The 23743-nt window shown below is 49.6% G+C and overlaps 1 protein-coding gene across 2 annotated transcripts in view; it reads right to left on the bottom strand.

Moving 5' to 3' along the window:
• Positions 1 to 704: 704 nt before the first annotated feature.
• The window catches only part of Galnt18 (polypeptide N-acetylgalactosaminyltransferase 18), a 332050-nt gene continuing 309011 nt past the window's right edge, over positions 705 to 23743 (bottom strand). For both annotated transcript variants that reach the window (XM_026395889.2, XM_026395888.2), the window contains 2 exons: positions 15361 to 15525; positions 705 to 1108 (listed from right to left, as the gene is read on the bottom strand). In XM_026395889.2, coding sequence (XP_026251674.1) covers positions 962 to 1108; positions 15361 to 15525 — 312 coding nt within the window. In that variant the 3' untranslated portion in view covers positions 705 to 961. The remainder of the gene's footprint in view (positions 1109 to 15360; positions 15526 to 23743) is intronic.

Below are 23743 nucleotides of genomic sequence, written 5' to 3'. Positions count from 1 at the left end.
AATAAAAACACAGGGAGAAGATAGCCCTCTAAGGCAAGGAATGCCTAAGGCTGCCAGGAACTGGGAGAGAGGCCTGGAAGAAGCCCTTAGGAGAAACTGACCTGTCAATGCCTTGATTTTGGACTCATCACCTCCAAAACAGTGAAATGATAATTTTCTGTTGTTTTAGCCACTCAGCAGACACTAATACGCCATGATTTATGGAAGGGGCCAAACTGGCCTTTGCAACTGGACATAGGCAAGTGTCATGACCCAAGGGCTGGGCAGTGGACAGCTTGGAGAGGTGAAGGAGGTGACTTGGTGAATTGAGAAGAGGGCAGTGTGCCCTGGGGCCCAGCCAATGATGGTCCAGGAGTCATTGAGTAATGGCCACCTCTCTGGAAATGGAGAACTGGGGTTGTCTTCCAGGGAGGGCTCTGCTGTGCGTGGGAGAGGCAGGAGGGACCTTCCCTCGGGGCCTGAGGTCCTGGTGCCCTGCTAGCTGCCTGCTTACAGACTCACAAAGCAAGCTGGCAGCGTGCCCAACAAGCGCCCACTGTTGGTAGGGGTTTAAAGTCTCCTTTTCTCAGAGACGTGAAGCAGGAAGGGCAAAGAAGGACGCATCTTTGACTGCGAGAACTCCGAGTTCAGAGGAGCCAGGCATGAATCTCCACAGGGCAAGGAATAACCACAGAAACCCTTTTCTTAATCAATTGTACTTTATTTTCAGTTATAAATATTTTCCATTTGTCCCCTATTTACAGTTGCAAAATAGTTTATGATATTAGACCCTCACCCATCATTCGGCATCTTTCTATAAACTCCATGAAAATTGAATAGGAAGTAAAAAGCTCTTTGGGGGTGGGGGGTATCCCGCTAACCTGGTTTCCCCAGACTCCAAACAACCCCACGCGGACAGCAGGCGACATTGCAGCTGGTGCTACACAGTAGCAAAGGGTGGGCCGAGGCAGCTCTGGGCAGGTCAGGATGCCAGGCTCCTCAGGACGTTGGTGATGCTCCAGTGCTGGCCTGAGCACTTCTGCAACACCAGCTGGAAGCCGAACTCCATGTCGCTGTTCTCCTGCAGCTCCAGACAGCGCTTGGACTTGCGGTTCTGGATGGGGCCTCCCTAGGAGCCAGGGTGGACAGGAGGGTCAGAGGGCATAGAGACAACTCATAGATAGTCAGGGAGCCCAGTGGCCAGTGGGGGCCAGAGCAGTCTGTGTGGCGTGGGGGCCAGCATTCCCATGAGACCTCAGGGTACCCCCCCATCTCTGATGTGTTTCTCCTCCCAAAGACTGAACACGTGCCTCAGTTTCCTCACAGTGCCCTCCTTCTGAATTGTGAGGATAGAGACCCCCCTGTCCCAACTTCTGTCTACCTGCCTGGTCTGTGGCCCTCTGGTTTGCTCCTATAGCTCCTACCCTGGGCCTCGGCTCTGTTTTGGAAAACCTAGTTCTTCAGGAGCCCCTCACCCCCATCAGCCTGCATTTGAACATCCCCAGAGGCCTGGGTCCTCCTGCTCCTAGGACCTCTGGGGTTTATTAGTGCTGGCCTCAACCCAAATCAGGCCCTTGGACACTGTCTTTGAGACCATTAGACTCCCCAGGTTCTGGACATACATGGTTAACCCCGTGGCTATTGGCGTTTCAGAATGTTCTGTCATCCTAGACACTTAGGATGTCCTGTAGTCCCTAGAAGGAAGTGATGCTGTGCTCCCCAGAGTGGCCCTAGAGCAGCAAGGAGGAAATCGCCACCTTCTGTTTGTAGTGACATCCTCGCAGGGCTCGGGCCCCTCTGGGGCTGCCAGCTGTGAGCCTGGTGCACCAGCATGGACTGTCTGAGCACCTCTATTTCCACCAAATTGTGCCCAGTTGGACTTGGCCTCCCCAGTGGGTGGAATTGCTGGGCGGAGGGTGGTCCCGATAAGGGGGCACTGGAGCATATACAGACAAGTTCACCTTCTCCCTGAAACCAACCCCTGTGCATCCCATCTTGGTAATCACTGATATTTATGTGGGAAACCTGGACATGGTTTATCCATCCTCTCCTCAGCATCCAGCTAGGCACCAGTCCTACCAACTCCACCTCGCTCATGTCCTGTTACTGTCCTTTACCCCTCTCCTATCATGTTTGTCCTGGTTCTGGCCACTGTCAACTCTTACCTGAATAACTCATAGCCTCCTGAGAGAGCTCCTTCCAGCTGCCAGAGGTGGGCGGTGGTCATCTCTCTAAAGTGCACGTGTGACCCATAGGACAGGCCTGGTTCTGCAGCTTGGCACAGAGCCCTTCCTGGTGTGGTGCTGTGTCTCTCTAGCCTCGTCTCCGAACCCTCCTATGCTCCCCCTCTCCTGATTCATCCATTCCAAGCTCCTCACAGTTTTCTGAACCCATGTCCACTCTGCCAGGGCTCCTGGACTGTGAGCAAGCTGTGCCCGGCATGGGGTCTGTCTCCAAGCTTCCAGAGCAGGCTGAGCCATGACTGTTTCAAAGCCCAGCCCCTGCTCGCTCTCCTCCAGGAAGCCTTCCCCACCTCACACCCTGCCCCCTCCTCCTCTAGTCCACCCATCACACTTGGCACTCTTCATTCTGAGCCTTCTCCACTCACAGTGGGCAGTAAGAGAGGGAAATGGTAAACACTTCTGAAAGGAAGTCATCCCCAGCCAGCCACAGCCATCCCCATGGCAACCTCTGACACCTCAAGAGAATACGAGAGACGCTGTCGGTATTATGTCCCCCGTGACCCAACAATCCCATACTCAGGTTGGTATCTAATAGGAGTGTGTGCACCAAGGACACGGAGAAAAAACTCAAAAGTCTATCAAGAGTAGAAGGAAGCCAGGTGAAGTGGTAATGCCTGCAATTCCAGTAACTTGGGAGACTGAGGTAGGAGGATCAAGTTTGAGGTTAGCCTCAGCAACTTAGCAAGATCTCTAGGAACTTCGATCCTGTCTAAAATATATATATATATGAAAGGACTGGGGATGTAGGATGTAGCTAAGTGGAAAGGGGCCTCTAGGTTCAATACCCTCCACCAAAAAAAAAAAAAAGGAATAAATACCACATGGTATATTCTCATAATGGATTACTATATAGTAATGAAAACAAACTAGAGCTACACTCGATAAGGATAACTCTCACAAATATAATGTTGAGCAAAAGAAGCCAGATAAAAAAGAATACGTGCATAATTGTCCTTCTGTAAACTCCCTAAAAAGCAAAACAAAACATGGTGTTAAGTCAGGATGGTGGTCCCTTTGGGGAGAAGACAGAGGGAAGATGATTGGCAGGTGACAAGGGCAGGTGCTTCTGGAGTGCTGGCAATGGGCTATTTTTTGACCTGGCTGTTGGTTACCTAGGCCTTTGCCTTGAGCTGAACCTGTATTTTGCACGTTTCTGTACGTATGTGTGTTATTCTTTGTTATTCTTCAATTAACAAAATCAAAGCAAAGGCTCCAGCTCCCTCAGGAGGGGTTTGAGAAGCAGGTGAAGGAGGCAGGCAGGGAATGAGGAGGTGGAGGCAGAGGGGTGGGGCGTGGGTGCCCGTGCTGGGGAGGGAACGTGGCATTCCCAACATCTAATGTGAGCGATGGCCCAGATCACACGAACCTCTTCTGAAGCGTCCAGGTGAATAAAGACAGTCGCTCTCCCTGCACCCTACACCTGGGGCCTCCCCTGGGGAGAACCGTGACTGACCACCTCCATGGTAGACAGATGGCAGAACAAAGGAAACGCTGGACAGTGTGCCCCTCTGGAACCACACGTGCAGGCTCTGAGAGGGCAGAAGAGGGAGCAGCCATCAAAAAGATGTTGGAGGAGGCCTTCAAGACCAGCCCCCTCTCCCATCTGCAGGCTGAATGACGTCAATGCTCCAATCACGGGGCCACTAATCTCTGCTTGGCACCTCTAGAGAGGAAGAAGAAACCTTCTGAACAAGCACCTTCCTCCCCAGAGGCTCCACTGTTGGGCCAGTCTCCTCCTGCTGAACATCATGGGGCATCCACCAAGGGGCCACAGAGCCTCCTGAGGCCTCCACCCCAGGTCTGCTGTTCTCCGACCTCAGAATAAGGGCCACCTCCTCACTCACACCAGACAGGAAATAGGTTCCTTCAACAGGGCCAAGGAATCGACACTTTTGGTGGCCACACCTCATCCATGAACATATCTGGGTCAGCCATCGAGGGCATCTTGAGTTGTTTCCTTAGAACCTGAGGTCCCCTTAGGGTCCCCAACTGGGTCCCTTACAGGCTGAACTTCTGAAGCCAGAGGAATCCCCGTGACACTTGCTCCAGGAAAGGCCAGCCTATTTGTCTGCCAGTCCAATTGCCTATGGTTTCCATGTCAATCTGCTGGCCCCAGAGCCTGAGTGCATCTGCCGCCGACACCTGACTGGGCCAGGTCACTGCTGCTTCTTCAGTGGACCTATAGCCAGCCTCCCCGCCCCTCCAACACCCTGCCACCCCTGCCGTCTGTCTCATTTGAGGAGGCTGGGAGCAGAGCTCAGGCAGGGTGCCCCAAACCAGCCCTGCACTCTAAGTCGCATGGCCTGCTGGGATTCAGGCATGAGGCAGAAAATAGGGGTGCCAGGCCAGGACACCCAAGATGTGGAGTCTCCTTGCTATCTGCTGTGTGCTCCTGACCAAGCCTATCCGGTTTCACTGTGAGGCCACAGGATAATTTCTGATGAGAAGCCTGTTGATGAGCTATAAAACAGTAAAGGGATGTGAGGCTGCTCACAGCACCAGCGTGGAGGCTCCAGCAAAAGGGCCCACACACAGAAAGTGGGGCCGGACCAAGCTCTTGGCCACTCTGCCCAGGCCAGTCCTTGCCAACAATGAGGCTGCTTCATAGTTTCTGGACCGTAGAAGTTTGGAGAAACTTGTCCAAAACAGAGGAGGCCGCAACCCCTCATTCCCCGCCAGCCACTCAGGCCCATTCTTAGCCAATGTGCCTGCTTTCATTGGGGGGCACCTTGCCAAGGCCCATAGGAAAGGGGAAAGTTGGGGCAGAGGGCTCTGAGAAGTAAAGTGCCCTTCAGTGGCTCTGACATTTCCCAGGCCCTACCCTGCCCCACCCTCCATGCACCCCAGAGGCAGAAAGCATGTGACCCCAAGGCAGAGACAGCCAGTGTGGCCTCTTGGAAGGATGTACAAGAAAGGGATGGGGCCAAGAGCAGTGAGACTATTGGGGGCTGTCAGGGAGGTAGTGTAGGAGACCTAGGAAATCTCCCTGCCTGGAGGCAGAGAGAGGAGCACCTTCTGGTATAGGGTGAGCAGTCCTGGAGTGTCCCTTGGGACCACATCTCTGGTAGTGAGAGGGCAGCCAGGTCCCCTTTTGGGCAAGAGCTGCTTTTCTCCTCGGCCCTCCCTATTCTCACTAAACAAAGTCTAAGCTCTCTCCCTCTCTCTGAGCAGATCCCATTTGCCAAAATTGCAAAGAAGTCTTCTTTCCCTGCAATCAATGCCCTCCAGGCAAGCTGGGCACCTTAGGAACAGCCTGGCATTGCTACCCTCTGTACCTGTCCCCGCTGGCTCTGTGTTGGAGATAAAAGTAATAACCACTGGTTCTTAGTTACTATCTGCCTAGCCCGGATCCCAGAGCTTCCCGTGCAGAGCTCCCGCATTCCTCACAAGAACCCCAAGAGGTGGAGACAGTAAGAATCCCCGATTTACAGGACTGGAGACGGGGCTCAGGAAGGTGGGAGACTTGCCCAGCCTACGGTGGCACAGCCAGAGTGGGAGTCCAGGGTGTCTTCCCCCTTCCCTGTTCCTCACCAGGACAAGGGACCAGCCCCACACCCCATCCTTAGCAGTCATGGGCTAGAATGAGGGAGCTGGTGGTACCCAGCCCTGGGTGGAGGAAGCTCCTAATGAGCTTCCGGGGGCTCTGAGGACTACTGGTCTGCTTCCTTGATGGCTCTCCTTCCAGCCACCTGGAAAATATTGAACGAGTGTCTCCCATGCACCAGGCTCATTCCGGGCTGCTGTGATGCACTGGACGGGAAAAGATCTTTGCTTTTGTGGAGGAGGCTGTCCTCCAGGAGGGAGAGCAGGTGATATATTCCATGGTGTGGTAGAAGGTAAGGCTGTGCACAAGATTGCAGAGCCAGGAAGGGCATTCAGGAGTGCTGGGGAGCAGGGGCGGGCCGCCATTGCAAGAGGGGGTCAGGTGAGGAGGTCAGGCAAAGAATGTGCTGGGGAATTGCTGGGAGGTGAGCATTCAGGGAGTTCTAGGTGTGCAGGACCAGAGTGGGCACAGGTAAGGAGATGAGATCCTAGAGGTGAGTGAGGTGGGGCTGGCTGGCAGGGCCTCATGGGCCACTGAACAGACTGTGGCTTTGAATCTGAATGACAGCGCTAGCCAAAGCAGGCCTGTTAACCAGGTTACTCTGGGTGCTGTGTTGGGCTAGAGCGCTGGAGGGAGGAAGGAAGCAGGTGCACCTGTTGGCAGAGCTCCAGGCCCAGCCCACAGCCTCTGGACCAGTCCCACGGCTCTGAGCCTGGGGTTGGGGGCAGAGGCCCGCCTGCCCCTCTCTCTGGGCAGGGCCTGCTGCCTGGTTTACCAGTCCATTCGTCTAAAGCATTTGTGTAATACTTACAACTACAGGATCTGGAAACACAATACTTTTAATTAAAGAATTTAAATAAGGGCAATTAAACCTGGCAGGAGAGAAACCGCTGCACACAGAGAGCTTAATTGGAATGGAAACCAAATTAAATATGGAAGCAGCAGTAAAAAAAAAAAAAAAAAGAAAAAAGAAAAAAAAAAGGAAGTAGAATGTATAGAATTAAGAAGGCTAATAATAATTCCTAGACATGGATTCCCAGCCCCCAGCCTTGTTCCTCCTCCTACTGGCCTCTCTGGAGTAGTTACTGCAAAGGACCTGAAGAGAAACAAAGAACACAGAATCTTTTCCTGGCCTTGGTCATGTGGCCCGGGAGCTGCTGGGCCTCTCTGGATTTCTATCTTCTCATTTGCAGAAGGAGACAGAGCAGTCTAGGACACTCTGTGTCTCAGCAAAGCACACTGACTGTGCACATTGGGGCATGAGGAAGCCAAAGTCCATGAGCCCCTTGGGCATGGAGGAGCGGATCCCAGATTATTACGCAACCAAGCAACTCCCTGCCTCAGTTTCCCCAAGTATGTATCAGTAATGGCTATGTGTGAGCCGGCGAGCACCAAACTAGTCCTGTCCCTCATTGGATAAAAGCTGGGTAAACAGAGCCTGGCGTTAGAGTCACCTGGGGGTTTGTGAAACTAGACCACGGTCCTGATTCAGTTGCTCTGAGTTGAGGTCTGAAAATGTGCCTTTAAAGTTCTCAGATTCTGTTGCACTGGTGGTACTGGCCTAGGGCCACCCTTCAGGGACCACACAGGAGCCATGATCATTTTTCAGGAAAGTCCTGAGCCCAGTACTGTCACCTGTACCCTGAGGGAAGCTTCCAGAGCATCTGGGCTGAGCTCAGCTGGTCTCACGTGCAATCAAGGTGGTCTTAAGAAGGTGGTGTGTGTCCTGACTCCTGGATGCTACAGACTTCTCCACCTGTTTCGGAGCTCCCCCTCCACCTTCCTTGCTAATTAATTTTCCTCGGGCAAGCAGCCCTGTGGGTCTTTGGCTTTAAGCTCAATGAGCTCAGAAGTTTCCAGGTTAAGTAGTTAACGATTAGTAATCAAATACTTTAAAGCAGGGGTGGGATGTTAGGGCTAGTTAAAGAAACCCTAAGATTAAGTCTTTTTTGTAGAGTAAAGTGGTCTTTCTGTATGATGAATATTCAACACCCGGTTTATTCGATAAGCACTTGGGTGTTTTCTTTCTTAAAGGGGAACTCAGGTGAGTCCCTGAGTGAGAGTCTAGATTCTGCCTTAGACTTGCAGGCTGGAGATGGGTGCAAAAGAACAGGTACAGAGTGGACATGGAGAGGGTGGGATGGCCAGGGAGAGTCTGCTGGGAGGCAGGGATCCAGCCAGATCACACACCCAGACACTAACTTGGCAGGGAGACCTCAGCCCCACGCTCCCATTGCAGAAACCAACTGGCTTTCTAGCGGTGAGACAATGCCACCGTAGTAGGACGGTCGGTCTAAAGGACAAATGCCAGAGTCAGAATTTCCAGGTCTGACTTTCGACAAACTACTTAATCTCTCTGTGCCCCAATGTCCTCATCTGTGAAGTGGGGATACGTTTACTAAGGGCCTTATAGTACTGCCCTGACTTTTAAGGTAATATTTACAAAATGGAGTAGTGCCTGGCACAAGGTAAACACCGCATAAATATTTGATCAATAAATTTTTAAAAACCCATTCATTTCTAGGAGCAGGGAGCTGAGCCATCGCATCTGGTCCCTTCGCTGATCCCTGATCTCGGTGGGAAGAGGAGGAGGAGGAGGGAAGTGCTGACGGCCATAAACTGAAAATAACTAAGAAAACATTCAGGGCCCACACAAAACATTGCCAGTCCTTCAACGCTGGACAATAGCACACTTGCCCCTCCGTATGACCTGGAAATAAAAAGCAGTTTATTCCAGAGCCATAATGCAATACTGCATTAAAGTCTTTTCTTTTCAGCACAAAAGGTTCTGGAAGTTGGCCTTGCTGACAGCGCTGGGGAATTGGAGCAGGAGAAAGTCAAGGACTCCTCCCGTGAGCACTCCGGCAGGAATAGTGGTGCTCCTTGGGAATGTGTTCTGCAAATAGGTTTGTGTTTGAGTGGGTTTCTCATCTTGCATCAAATTATCAAATTAGACCCCGCAGGTCAGAGCCAGCTGTCCCTGGACAGGCTGGGACCTGGGCTCTGCTCTCTTCCAGGCCTCTCCCCACACTCCCAAACCTCTTCTTTCCTGGCATGAACAGGCCTCTCTATTGCTGTCCTTGACTTTCCCCACTTGGGAAAATTCACACATGCTGTTCTGAGGACGAAGCCGGCACAGAACCTATGATGTGGCCATTGCCTGGGTGCCCTTGGGCTCCCTGAGAGGCCTTACTAATGCTTCCACCAAAAGCCCCAGAGTTGGGGACACTAGGAAACACACCCTGACATCATGTCAAATCCTCCTGTTTAAAAAATGTTCATATAAATTTGTACTCTATACAATGTGTGTATCACTTTAATATATAATATTTCTACCTCCTTCCCCCAAATCTGAAGTTGCAGGAAGAAGTGCACTTTAGATTTCTTTTTCTTTTGTTTGCAGTGAGCGTGCCGGCCTCCGAGAATACTCTATATAGATAGCATTGTTTGCCGTTGGACTTCCTACAAACTTAGACCTGGCACACAGGAGGCCTTACGATTTATAAAATTTTTAAAAAGGACTCCTTCACGCGATCAACAGCATGCGAGGTGCCTCCTCTGTCCCGGCTTTCTGATCAGTGGTGGAGAAAGTGTGGGGGCCCAGCTGCCCTCCAGTCTGTTGATTGAGGGAAGAGAGGGACATCAGGTGGGATAATGGGCAAGTGCGGTGAAGATCTTCATACCAGGGTTCAACTCCTTCTCGAATTCATGGTGCTGAATTCAGGCTGGCCCTGTGGGATTCCCCGGGGTGGGGTAGGGGGGATCCTCAGGGTTTGCATTTTAACCAAAGGAGTTTAGAATTACAGTTTCAGAGTTGGTAAGCTCTTAAAAACACCAAGTCCAGCTCCATTGAGTCTTTGGAGTGTTTGCTGGCTGGTTGGTGATCCCGGCCCCACCCCGAGCTGGCAAACTCATGGGGCAACTCTGACAATGAAGAGGAGCCCTGCAGAAAGCCCTTTTTTTGAACCTCTTTGGTCCTCCCTCAGATGGGCACAGGACAAGTCAGCCTGCTTGATCTTGCACAAAGCAACCCTTCACATACTTGAAGGTGTAGCTCTGAGACCCTGAGGGCTTTCTGGTTTTAAGTAATCCCAATCCTTCCACTGGGTATTCACATGTGTAGATAGACTAGGAGCAAGTTGGAGCTTAGAAGACACATGTCACAACAACATCCTTCCTAGGGAAAGAACCCCTTCAAGGATGACTTTCAAGTGGGACGCCAACATTTGCTCAACCATCCAGTCACAGAGGGTGTCTCCTTACCACTGAGGCGTAGTCCATTGCTGGACTCTGTGGTGAACTGCCACAAAGCTCTTCTCTGCAGTGGCCTAATATCTGTTTCCCCTCTCTCCCCCCACTTGTTCAGGGTCATTGACCAAATGCCTCTCACTAACACTGCATCCCTGCATTCCAAAATCCCCCCAAATTCCAGTGTGAAGGGAACTCTCAGAAGACATATACTTAATGCATATGAATTTAGAATCCTGGTGGGTAGTCAGTTTGGGAAATTCTTTAATACAGGTGGAGTTATAAGTTAGAAAAATCATGGAAGGCCACACCACCACCCCTCATATCAATGAGGTTGCATCTGGTGCCAGTGTGGGAAATGTTGGCTATTTAGAGATGGATGTGTTGCTTGAGGGGTCAACTGACCATCCACCAACCATTCTGCAAACCCAGAGCAGGGGTGGTCCTGGGTTAACAAACCCAACTGCCATCCCTGAATCCATCACTATGTTTAAAAGACCATTGAAATATTTCTCACTGTGTACCTCCACTGCTGCCTGGTCTCCATCCCCATGGCAACCAAGTCCTCCCATCCTGGGGAATGATGGAACGGCCTCCTTCCCAGCTTCCTTCCCTGCCTCCAGACTCTTTCCTTCCAATCCACCCTGCATGCTGCAACCAAGGGGATCTTTCAGGCCCTACCAAGGGAATGCTTTGCTATGGTTTGTATGTGGTCTGTTCACTCAAGTGTGGCAATGTTGGGTGATGGCACCTTAAGAGGTGGGGCCTAGTGGGAGGTCCTTAGGTCACTGAAGGTGTTGCCCTCTGAAGACATTGAGGTATCTACCTTGGGACCCCGAGTTAGTTTTCATAAAGGTAGATTGTTATAAAACAGAGATCCTGAGCCCTGAGCCAGGCTCTGGTTTTCTGTCTCAGATGTGGTTTCTTCTCCTTACATATTCAAGCTCTCTATCTTTTACCATGGTGATATCATAACTCCATGTCTTCACCAGAGATGAGCCAGTGCCTTGGAACCTCCAGAACTGTGAATTAAACAAGGCTTTTGTTCTCAATAAGTGTCCGTCTCAGGTATTTTGTTATAATAATGAAAAACTGACCAATACAAAGATCTACCATTTAAGAACCTCCCTTAGGCCCTCCTTGGCTTTAAAGTGAAGTCCAAACTCATTGGAGTAGACTTAACAACCCTCATCATCTGTCCATCTCCCTGGCTCTTAGCCTTTCTCTCCCGTAGGACCCATCACAAACTCTAAATTCCACCCACACAAAACAGTGGATTCATAGTCCTCAAATATACTCTGCTCTTTCATGACTTTGCCCGGGGAGAGCCTCTACTGGGATGGGTTCTCCTTCCTTTCTATGCCTGGGAACTGTCTCTCCAGCTTTCAGGATCCAGATCAAATAAGCCATGCACATGAAGCCATCCCTGAGTTCTTCAGGCAGAGCCAGTCACCCCAGGCTCCCAGAACACCACATACCCCTCCGTTTCTGCTCTCATCAACTGGTTTTGTTGTGTGTTTACATGCCCATGAGTTCCTTGAGGGCAGAGGCCGTGTCTGATTCATATCTGCATCCCTCCTGCCAAACCCCTGTGCTCAATAAATGTTTGATGAACGACTGAAGGAAAGAATGTTCATCATCAGCAAAATTGCTCATCAGAGCCTTGCACATCAGCGTCGCCAGGAGATGCTTTCATCAAATGTGGCTTCTCAGTGTCAGTATCTAACACTGCCCTGGTTCAGCCTGAAGCACTGGAAATTTGGAAGAGCTCACAGAGGTGAGAGGAATGGCATTTTATTTGTTAAACAGAAAATCAGGGTATGAGATAGAACTCTAAGCTATGCAAATGTCTACTTTTTTGTAGGAGAAACTAGGAGAATCACACTAGATTATTTTGAAATTAATTCAGTCTGAATGTCTGTGGAGCTTAAACGTGGTCCTCAGGAGAGTAAAAATAATGCATAATGTGAAACCAGAAAGGAGATTTGAAATGTTCCCAGTAAAAGTTCCTTCTAGCCTAACTTCTGTAGTAGAACATTCTAGCTGGTAGGATCTCTATGTAATTTGCAAAGACTAAACATGTTGCAAGAAAATTAGCCCAAGCATAAGATGAACTGTTTAAGAGGCTCCCGGCTTCCTCTGGCCTTGTCAAGAGCGAATTCTCATCAATGAGGTCTTGAGGACGGATTCCAGGTCGCTGGATAAATATTGATCATTTTGCATGAAGCAAAAGTTGCACAGAAGTTAATTATTAAATATCAAATGAGAGAGACTGCTCTGGGTCTGCAAATTAGGAATTTAAAAATATTACTTCCAAATAGTTCCCTTTGGTAGAAGGATCAAAGATGTGGTTGCCAAGGCACTCTGGGAGCTTTAATTAGACGTATGCAAAAGCGGCTGAAAACCGCCCAGGCCCCAGAACGCCACAGGGCTTGCCGTGTTGCACAAAGTGTCCATTCCAGCAGGAACCTGTGGTGCTTCCTGTGTGAGGCCACACCTTGAAATGAGGGAAGGTGAGAGATGAATTTGGAGATGTCTTTGCCTCCAGGTTCACAGATAGGGCTTTCCTTGCTGATTCCAGAGCCTCTAGAAGAGCAAGACCTGTCAAGGGGCTGAGTAGGAACTTCCATAGGGAACACTTATAGCTGGGTGACACCAAGTCCAGGGAGACACAGGTATACTCCCAGCTGAGCTGTGGCTTGCAGGGGCTGTCTGCTCATCTTCCTCCTCCAGTGAGCTGAAGCAGCACACCTGCCCACCACAGGCCCCCCAGTCACACCTGTCACGTGTATCCAGCCCACATCACCAATGCCTGAGCTCCTTGGGTGGGCCTCAGAGGCCACCCTGAGAATTGGCCTTGGGGGCCAAAGCATGGCCATGACAGCCTCGGGGTCATGGTGGAGAGGGAGGAGAGAAGGGCTAAACATTCAAACTGCATTTCAGTCTCCCTCTGTCTTCATCTGACTCTTCCCCTTTCTCAGATCTTCTCTCCAAATTCAGCTCCACAATCTCTACCAGAGGAAGCTTTTGAAATCTCAGACCTAAACACGCCGTAGGGTTGTGCATCCTCACCTTCCATGGAACCAGCTCCCCCAGTTCCTGTGGCCTCCATGACCTGACCCCTCTAGGCTCTTCTCTGACTACTCCCCATACTGTCCTCTAGGATTTGGCCACACCTATCTGAGAACCTGATGTGACTGGGTTTTGAATATGCTGTTTTCCTCCCTGGAACACCCTTTACTCCTTCCAAATGGAGCAGGCTCCCACACACTCTGAGCATGCCAAGTAAAGTACTGGGTCTTCTGAGGAGCCACCAGCCTTGCCCCATCCTGGACCACCATCCACTTCCTGCACTGTGCCATTCACAGTCCCCTAGGAAGAACTGAACACAGACGCCCAGTAGGTTTGGCTGAAGGCAAAGGCCCCACAGACCCTCATGTGACCCCCAAGGCCCTGCAGTCTCAGCTGTGAAACCCATTTCATCCTGGTGAAGTCAGCACCAACTCACCTCCTAGGGCCTGGTGTGTCCCGTGTCTTCCTGTAGCCCCAGCCTGCAGGCCTACTTTGCACCAGGCCTGAGCCAGGAAACCACACCACTCCTCACCAGCGTGCATCTAGCCAGCCTCCGAACCACACACCACACGTCTCCCACCTCCCTCTGTCTCTCAAGTTGTAGGAATGAAGCGGGGAAATGCAGCCCCATCCTGTTCCCTCTGGGCCAGAAACCAGGCAGAAGAGTTACCCACAGTGGGTCAGTAACAGGCCACAGCTGGGAGCCTGAGGTTTTCGACTTGAGAGGACCGTGGGAGGAAAGCACAGCCCAGATTTTCACACCTCAGCCTGATCCTGGCCTTCTTCCAGTGTCCTCCCATGATTGGAAGTATAAAACGGAATTTGAAATGTTCCGTGATTAATAACCAACAGCAGCATCTTGGGTGTGTTATATCTTCTCTGTGCCTCAGTTGCCTCATCTAAAAATTCAGGGTAATGATACTGACCATGTACAGTGATAAGGATTAAATGAGTTAATATACACCAAGTGCTAGTGCCCAGCACCCAGGAAGCACTATAGGAATGCAGCTGTTATTGGGATAGGCCTGCAAAATTTACAATACATGGTAAAGGTTCCACAAACAAGAAAGGTACAGGGGCAGGAGTTATGAATTCCCTGTGCATTATTCTCTTTTACTGGACCCCCCCAAATTTGCAGGTCCCACTGAGACTCACAAAGCTGTCACATGCATCCTCTATCTATCCCAGAAGTGCTTCCAATGTGACACCCTGTGCTCCCTCTCCCCTCAGCTTGTGGGGTTACAGAGGCCTGGCTTGGGTTCTTGCTCCTGTTCTCTAACTAGCTTCTCAGTCTGTGGCCTTGTTTTGAATTTGCTGCTCATTATTCATCATCCACTTAGGATATGACTGAGGGTCCCTAAGTCCTTTGATTTCTATACCCAGACCATAGGTCCAAGGTGCCCCGGCCCCCAGTGAAATTTGTAGCTGGGGCCTCCACTGTGGGGGAGAGTAGGTGGACTCTAGGAAGGGAATCAAGGTGTGGCCAACTCACAAAACTCCTGCAGGGTCTGACAGCCCCTTCCTCACCTGGGAGGCTTGAGTCAGGGGCCTCTGGCACTTAGTTTCATGAGTACAGTTCCTCAGGACCCCTGGAGGTTAGGAGAGGCCAAGGGCTCTTTAAAGCTGGACATCTGGATCCCTGGGTGTCATTTTATAATGGGGAGCTGCAGTGGCCAATGACAGCAAGAAGTCAAGAATGGGCCCCAAACTGATGGAGGTGGAACAAAGGAATGAAATGCCTGTGGTCGCTGATGTGGGGACTGCTCTCATCATCTGACTCCAAGACACCACACTGCAAGGACACCTCATCTCATAGAGTGACTCCCTGTGGGGAGGAAGGCAGGGAGTCACAGATCAGAGCCATGGTACTGTGGACACCTGGGACATTGGGTCTTCAGCTGTGAGAAGGCACTTGTGTATCAAACAGAAGCTTTAAGGTTACAACCCAACTCTGTCCCTTTCTGTGTATCTTTGGGCATGTGGTTCACCTCTCTGAGCTTGTGTCCTTGTATCTAAGTTAAATAAAATGAAGATAAAACAACAACTTCCCTCAGAGGCAATATCAAGGGTCAATGAGCTAATTGCGTGAAACCTCTGGCACATAGTAGGTGCTCAGTAAAACCCCCAGAACTGAACTGGCCTGAAGTCACAGCCTTGGTATTGCCAAAGCACCCCTCCCCTCCTATCCTCCATATCTCCCTGGCCTCTGAGGCCACTCCCCTGGTGCATCTGCTCTATGGGGTGGCTGAGGCTCTCTCCCTCTGGGGCTGTTACCTGAGAGAACTGCCAGTGGAGCTTCATCCTCTTGGCTTTGGCGTAACTGCACTCGATGAGCCGAGGCCGGCTGTTGACGTCCACCAGGCACCGGTTGTCATCATCATCCACCGTGGGGCTCAGGACTCCCACGTGGATCTGCTGACTGCTTGTGTAGTACACATTCTGGGGATGGAAGGAAGGAGAAATAACGAGGTTAAATGCCCATGGCCAGAGAGATGGGAGGGTTAATGGTGACTGTCCCCAGCAGCTGGCAAAGAAGTCTCAGTTAGAGATGACCCTGGATCTTTGATATCCAGTGGTCTTCAAACTATTATCAATTGCAATGAACAAGATAAAAAAAATCTTCTTACATTCTGATCCAGCGTAGCATTTGGCCCACATATAGAACTAAAACAAAGTTTTCAACAAATAAAATTTACCCTTACTATGTAGGTTACACTCTGATATTTTCTACTGTCTTCTTCCATTGAAAAATATTAACCATAACCTTTGGAATTGATTTCACCACCCACAGTTTAAAAAAAAAAAAAAAAAAAAAACTCCTGAATCCAACAGACGCACTGACTTCCTGATCAGTATCTTGTGCCAAATACTGTGCTTGGCCAGAGACACAGCCAAAAGGCCTGGGCCATGCCTTCAGGGAGCTCAGAGTCTTGTGGGATGGGAGAGAAGGAACTCAGAATTTCCATCCCTACTAAAACTGTGCAGAGCAGGGGTTGGCAAGATTTTTCTTTTTCTTTTAAAATATTTATTTATTTATTTTTTAGTTGTAGGTGGACAATACCTTTATTTTATTTATTTTTATGTGGTGCTGAGGATCGAACCCAAGGCCTCGCAGATGCTAGGCGAGTGCCCGAGCCACAACCCCAGCTCATGGCAAGCTTTCTCTTAAAGGGATAGATGGCAAACATTTCTGGCATTGAGGGAGTGCTAGGGAGTCCCCAAGACCAGCCCTAGACTCGGTGATTCTCAGAGGTCTCAAGCTATGGCTTGTTATAGTGTGGGATGCAGAGTAAGTCAGCAAAGAAAAAGGATCAGGGATCAAACCCTGGGGAGCCAGGAATAGGTGTCCCAGGGCCTTCCCCCAGTGGAGTCACGTGGGACAGGCTCCACTCCCCAGCACTGAGTGTGACCATTGTATGAAGGGCCATCTACCAGGGAAGCCTATCAAGCCTCAGCATCCAGGGTTTCTATGGGGGCTCATAGGCAAGCTCTGTCTGGGTCACGCCAGTTTCTGATTTCCAGAAGGGGAGCAGGTGTCCATGATGAACCCCAGCATTTGCACAATTGGCTTAGGCAGGATGATCCCTCAGCTGTGGTGGGAGCCCTCCTGAAATCCAAGCTGGCAGATGCCAGCCAAGAGCCACCCTGTGAGCAGGTCTGCTCTGTGGACAGCAGTCAGGCCTCTGTGTGGACTCTTTCCTGCACAGAAGGTCACATGGTCTCCAAGAACTCACTCTGCTATCATCCCCAAGGCAACACAGAAACAAATGGCTGTGTTCCAATTACACTTTGTTTAAAAAACAGAGGTTGTCCTCCGGCCTGCAGTGAGGCCGTGGTCTAGAGGCATGCCCCATGATGCTCGGTCTTCAAAATTTTTCAGTAAGTTCCCACAAGCCTGAGCCCAGCAAGGGGCTCAGCAGAAGTCATGGGGTTCTCTGAGCTCTAGTCCTCAAATGACCAAAGTTATGAACACTCCATCCCTCCCCTCCAGTGACCAGGACCCATGGACAAATACACAGCATAATTCTTTAGTCTAGGTTGGAATTCAGGATAGTCCTTCTTGTTAGCATGAGCTATTAAACAATTCTCATTGGCAAATATCACCTGATTGGTTTGGGTTTTTGGTGTTAAGTTTTTTGAGTTGTTTATATATCCTGGAGATTAGTGCTCTATCTGACGTGCATGTGGCAAAAACTTGTTCCTCAAAGGTAGGCTCTCTTTTCACCTCACTGATTGCTTCTTTTGCTGAGAAGAAACTTCTTAGTTTGAATCCATCCCATTTATTGATTCTTGATTTTATTTCTTGTGCTTTAGGAGCCTTATTAAGGAAGTTTGGGCCTGATCTGATGTGATGAAGATTTGGGCCTACTTTTTCCTTTTTTAGGTATAGGGACTCTGATCTAATTTCTAGGTCCTTGATCCACTTTGAGTTGAGTTTTGTGCATGGTGAGTTATAGGGGTTTAGTTTCATTTTGCTGCGTATGATTTCCAGTTTTCCCAGGACCATTTGTTGAAGAGGCTACCTTTTCTCCACTGTATGAAACAATCTAATCAATAAATGGGCTAAGGAGCTGAACAGACACTTCTCTGAAGAAGATATACAATCCATCAACAAATATATGGAAAAATGTTCAACATCTCCAGTAATTAGAGAGATGCAAATCAAAACTACTTTAAGATTCCATCTCATGCCAGCCAGAATGGCAATTATCAAGTATACAAACAATAAATGTTGGAGTGGATGTGGGGGAAAAGGCACACTCATACATTGCGAGTGGGACTGCAAATTGGTACAACCGATCTGGAAAGCAGTATGGAGATTCCTTAGAAAACTCTGAATGAAACCAAAATTTGACCCAGCTATCCCACTCCTTTGGTATACACAAAAAGAACTTAAAAACAGCATACTAAAGGGACACAGGCACTTCAATGTTTATAGCTGCACAATTCACAATAGCTAAATTGTGGAAGCAACCTAGATGCCCTTCAATAGATGAACGGATAAAGAAACTGTGGTGTATATACACAATGGAATATTACTCAGCATTAAAAGAGAATAAAATTATGGCACTTGTAGGTAAATGGATGGAGTTGGAGAATATCATGCTAAGTGAAGTAAGCCAATCCCCAAAAACCAAAGGTTGAATGTTCTCTCTGATAAGTGGATGCTGATCCATAATGGAGGTGTGTGTGTGTGTGTGGGGGGGGAATGGAGGAACTTTGATTGGGCCAAAGGGAGGGAGGGAAGGGGAGGAGGCATGGTGGAAAGAGATGGACATCATTACCCTAGGTACATGTGTGACTGTACATGTACTGTGACACTATATTGTGTACAACCAGAGAAATTAAAATTTTTGTGCTCCATCTGTGTACAATGAATTAAAAAGCTTTCTGGTATCATGCATAACTGATTAGAACTAATAAAAAACAAGTTAAAGAAAACAACTAAGAAATATCAACTGATTGGTTAAAATGGTAAAATGAAGTACTTCTTGCTTTAGTCAAAGAGAATGGTTGACAAGTGTTTTTTTACATATGGGTGCAGGGTGTAAAAGGGACTGAGGTAGTAAGAAAAGCTGCACAGGTGAGGAGGGAAATAAAGGCTGGTCCCTCCTGAGTGTTCTTCCAGACTCTCAAAAGCCTCTGTGGACATCAGAGAAAGGGGTGGAGGACAGGCAGGGCTGCCTCTCAGTCATAAGAAGCTCCTTAGGCCAGTATATCAGTCAAAGTCTCAAAAGGAAACAGAGGGCACACGTGAAGTGGCAGATCTGAGGAGGGTGTAACACTTTCTGCAGGTGTACACAGGTGTGGGGGAACAACACAGGGCTAGCATAGCTCCCTGGGGATAATAACATGGAACTTGTTATCTCTGTGGGCCCAAAGGCGTGAGAGGAAAGAGAGTATAGTTTAGTAGGGCTTGTGGGGAATGGGGGCTGGTGCTGAATACATAGCCAGCCTCACTTCCCCTTCCACTCTGAGCTTGGCTGGGTCAGCCTACTGGCCAAACCCAACTGCAAGCCAGAGAACATGGAGCCCATGGAATGCTCCATCAGGTCAGCCTCCAGGGTGGAAGGAAGAGTGGTCAAACTGAAGACACTCCATACAGCTAAGATCTGCTCTCTGAGGTCATCCTACAATTTTATCATGTTTGGTGAATCCATGAATGTAGACATCAAACTTATTAGCATGACTGATTCTTCCCATAACTGAGAAGAAGGATGACAGTGATTGAGTAGAGTCCAAAGGTACAATGTCCAGCTCGATGTGGAAATGTAACCAGAACAAGAGGCATGGGGGCCTGTTCAAACCTACACTGGGTAAGAGATGGGTTTCCAATTGTCATCCTGAGACCATCCATTGTGTGGCCTGGATTTCCAGATCACCGGCAAGGAAAGCTGGTGGCCTGCTGTGGCTTCCAGTTTATTGGAGTTGAGGAAGAATTTGACATCAAGTAGGATTCAGGAAATGAAACAGTTATACAATTAGTCATCACATCCATCCATTCATCCATTCATCCATCTGTCCATCCATCCATCCATCCATCCATGCATCCACCCATCCTTCTAACCAATAAATAATCTCAAGTTGGGTTCTGGGGATACATAAATGAGAAAGTCATGGTTCCTGTCCTGGAAGAGCCATTGCCAACTTGGGGAAACCAACAACACATCAGGGAACAATGATTCTAATGACATGAACCTGAGAAGTGTCCTTGCTTCCTCCACTCACCTACCCCAACTCCTGCACTTTTGGAAATAGAATTGAGAACTCACCATTTCTAAAAAGCCTTCTCTGAAGGAGCAAAGGCATGGGGCCTCAGCCCGCCTCCTGGGCCCAGCTCTAAAAGGTGCACACCTGCTCTGTGCTTGGGTTGAAGGCACTGTACTCTCCTCAAGACGATGTGCAGCTTTTAGTCACCTTGCATTCAAGGACCCAGACTCCCTGAGGTTTGGGAGCATGGCCAGGGACCACGCTTCCCTCCCCTTCTTCTCTCTGTCATCAGGGTCCGGCTCTCATCTCCAGGGCAGGCCCCACAGACACAAGTGGCAGCCCAGGTAATAGCTGAAATCAGTTTTATCCATTTAGCTGCTCTGAAGTGCTTGGGGAGATGCTCTGGCAGACGTGTGAGCACTTACTATCTGGTACAGCTGTCACCAGAGCCGTTTATTGCTCCAGAGTTTGAGAAAATCATAATAGGGACAGACAGTTGTTTGTTATTTAAAAAGCAAACAACAAAGTGGCGTCTTGACTGGAGTAACCACAGAGCCGGCAGATCACAGAGAGAGTTCGACACAGAGGAACCTCTCAAGTCCTCACTTGGACATCTCAGAAGGCCTGCCAGTAGTGCATTGAATCAATAAATGGCCTGAACACACACGAAAGGGGAAACAGATTTGTTCAAGATGCCTGCCTTTCAATGCCTGCAGGCCCAGCAAGCACAGCTGTGCTTTCTGAGCAGCAGGGGAGCCTGCAAGATTTCAGGGAGAAGGGATTTAGGCTGCGTCCTTGACGGCAGGCTATTTTGCCCACCGAAGGCTATTTGGGATGTCTGGAGACATTTTGGGTTGTCCTGACTGGGGGAGGGGGTTGTTACTGGCATGGAGTGGGTGGAGGTCAGGGATGCTGGTCAGCATCGTACAGTGCACAGGACAGCACCCCACAGCAAAGAGTCATCTGGTCTCAGATGTCAATGGTCTCATTGTTAAGAATTTCTGACCTTAGTCTGCTAAAAAAATCAAAATTGAACTGCCTCTGGTCCTCACTATGTGCCAGAGAGAAGATGATCTGCACACGTTATCTCATTTAATTCTAACAATAACTCTGGGAGGCAAGTCCAGGTGGAGCATCCCATATAGGAAATGCTTGGGACCAAAAGTGTTTCAGATTTGAGTGTTTTTTTTTAATATTTACACATATATAATGTGTTATTTTGAAGATGGGACTCAAGTTTAAATATGAAATTCACGTCTGTTTCATACACATAGCCTAAAGGCAATTTATACAATCTTTCTGGTGCCTCTGTGTTTTGACTACAGCCTCTCATCGGAAGTCAGGTGTGGGATTTTTCACTTGTAGCATCATGTGGGTGCTCACAAATATTCAGATTTTGGAGCATTTTGGATTTTGGATTTTCCAATTAGGGACTGTCAACCTATGTATATCTATTATCCCCCATCTTGCAGATGAAAAAACTGAGGCAGAGAAATTAAGGAATATGTACAAAATCACATAGTTGGTGACCAGAGGCTGAGATTTAAACTGAGGCAGTTTGATTCCGGAGCCACATGTGGGACCACTCACCCCACCCAGAGACCTCCCTAGATTCCCTCCAGTCTAGGCAGCTGGCGGGAGACTGGCTTCTCCATGATGTCTCTGAGCTACCGTGGGGGCCTGGACTTAGAGAGGAGCAGAGGGCTGCAGGGGTCCTTCACTGAAGTCCTGTGGTAAAAAATGGCACAAGTGCTGAGACAGCAGCGTCCCTCAGGTCAGGGGCTGAGATGCGCTGTGATCCTGTCTGTGGATGTTTTACAAACCTCCGGGGGCATAAAAACTACATCCCGACCTTCGGCTCCTCCTTGGCTGCAAATGATGGATTCTCCTCCTTCTCCGCTCAGCACCCCCAGCTCAGCAGGGCTGCAAACCACCTCCAGCATTGCATTCTGATGCTTGCTAGAGAGAGAGGAAAAATCACCTGCAACTCTAAGAACAAACCCATCTGTACCTTGAATCTCACACGGGTGGGGACATTTTCCTCTCCTCCAGGGCAGAAGCAGGAGCAATGGCAGAGCTAAGCTGGAAAGCCAACCACAAAGCCCACAGCACCCCATTTGCAAACTCCTGCCCTCGGAGCCATAGAGCCAAGGCTGGGTAAGACGCCCAGGGGTGGGAAGTTCCCCTTGTTTGATCTTCTCACCTCTGGACAAGAGGCTCACCCTGAAGGATGCAGACAGACACACTGCAGCGTGTCCCGGCCTGGCAGCCTATAGGTGGGCTGCCTCGCTAAGCCTGACTCATGGCTTCACATGCCTGCTCTCACATGCCTCAAACATCACCTCACTGGCAAAAACTCTGCCCCTGGGAGTAGGCTGGCCTCAGGAAAAGGAGAAGGAGAAACACCTTTTTGTATACTTATACCCGAGACCCTCTGCTGGGTACTTTTCATGCCCAGGGTCACCTTCCATTTGTGAGAATAAGAAAACTGAGGTCAAGTCTATGGAGGTGCCTGGGGAAGAGAAGCTCTCTCTGCTCCCTGCACAGAGGGAACTTGTAGGAAGGCTGAACCGTAAGCAGTTCAGTTCTGCATCTCTCCTTCTCCACAAGGCAAGCAGCCTGCACAGGGCTGCCCCAGCTTCTCCCGTCCACCCCTCAGCCAGGCTGGCCCTTGAGGGACATCCTGCACTCATTCCCTTAAAGCCACCACTGGCACCATTGGCCATTTCTACGAGCTGTTCACACCAGCCCAGAAGGGCTCTGAGAAAGGTCATGGTGGGTGGGGCTGGAGGGCCCTTCTTCCTACCCCACCAGGGCAGGTCTTCTTTCGGTTCTCATAGAATATTTTATTTGAACAAAAGATTTCAAAGAATTTTTTAAAGAGATTTGACAACCACTGCTTTCAAACACCAGGCATACCTCTAGGAGGACATTAAGGCTGGGAACCTTCCTGAATTTATGCCCCGCCAACCAGAGTCTGCAGACATTGGGTGAGAAGATGTAACCTTCTGTCTCCACCCCTACCAGGCCCCAGGCCCTTGAATTCTTTGAAGAGCTCTTTCAATCATTCCATCCCCTTCTTCTTTCCAGACCTTGAGACCCTCATCACACTTGGGGCTCCATGGGAGTTCTGGAACCTTCACCAAGCTGAATAGAGACTGAGCTGGAAGAACCATGGTATGCACAGCATGGGAGGAGGAGGTCTCCCAGCAAACCAGAAACACGGACCCACATGGGTTAAATGGCTTAATAGCACAAACACCTTCAAGACGCCACGGAATACCATTCTCTTCTAATCAGTGGGCATGAGGACTGGAGCAGCTGTTTTTTCCTCCATCAGGTGGTGTTTCCTTGGCAACATTGCTAGCCTGTGGAGTGGGCGCCCTTGAAAGACAAGCTCTGTTACAGAAATATAGAGGCAGCCTCTCACCAGCCTCGGCCCTAGGGCAGCGGTGCTGGTATTTGATTGAAACCTTCCTGGGCCTGGAGAGGGGTGGAAGAGGAGAGCTACAGTGGGCCACTCTTCACAGGAGGTTCTAGACACCAGTGGGGGAGGGACAACTGTGCTTGCCAGGTCCTTGCATGGGGAAGCTAAGAGTGAACCAGCATCCTTAGGGTCATTTCTTTGGACACTCAGAAGGGTCTCTCTAGGGGGGGGGGCAAGTAGAGACCAAGTAGAGGGGGAAGCTACTAGTTCAGCTGCTCCGTCTCCACTCCCCTCCTCTCTGGGGCCCCTCCTGTCTGGCCTGTAGGTAAGGATTCAGGGAAACAGCAGGCTGGGTGCCAGAAATGGCAGGGGGTGGGGAAGGAAGGAGGAAGTGAATGCTGGCTTTATTAAATTTCAATTTACAGAGTGGTGACTGTGACATCCAGAATGTGCATTAGAAATGGGCTCTTTGTCCTCTGAACCCAAGAATGAGCCGCAGGCATCTCTGCAGACAGGGTG

This window comes from Urocitellus parryii, chromosome 4, assembly GCF_045843805.1.
Source record: "Urocitellus parryii isolate mUroPar1 chromosome 4, mUroPar1.hap1, whole genome shotgun sequence".
Taxonomy (NCBI): domain Eukaryota; kingdom Metazoa; phylum Chordata; class Mammalia; order Rodentia; family Sciuridae; genus Urocitellus; species Urocitellus parryii.
Note: the sequence above shows the minus strand (reverse complement) of the source record. Positions and strands in the feature narration are given on the sequence as shown.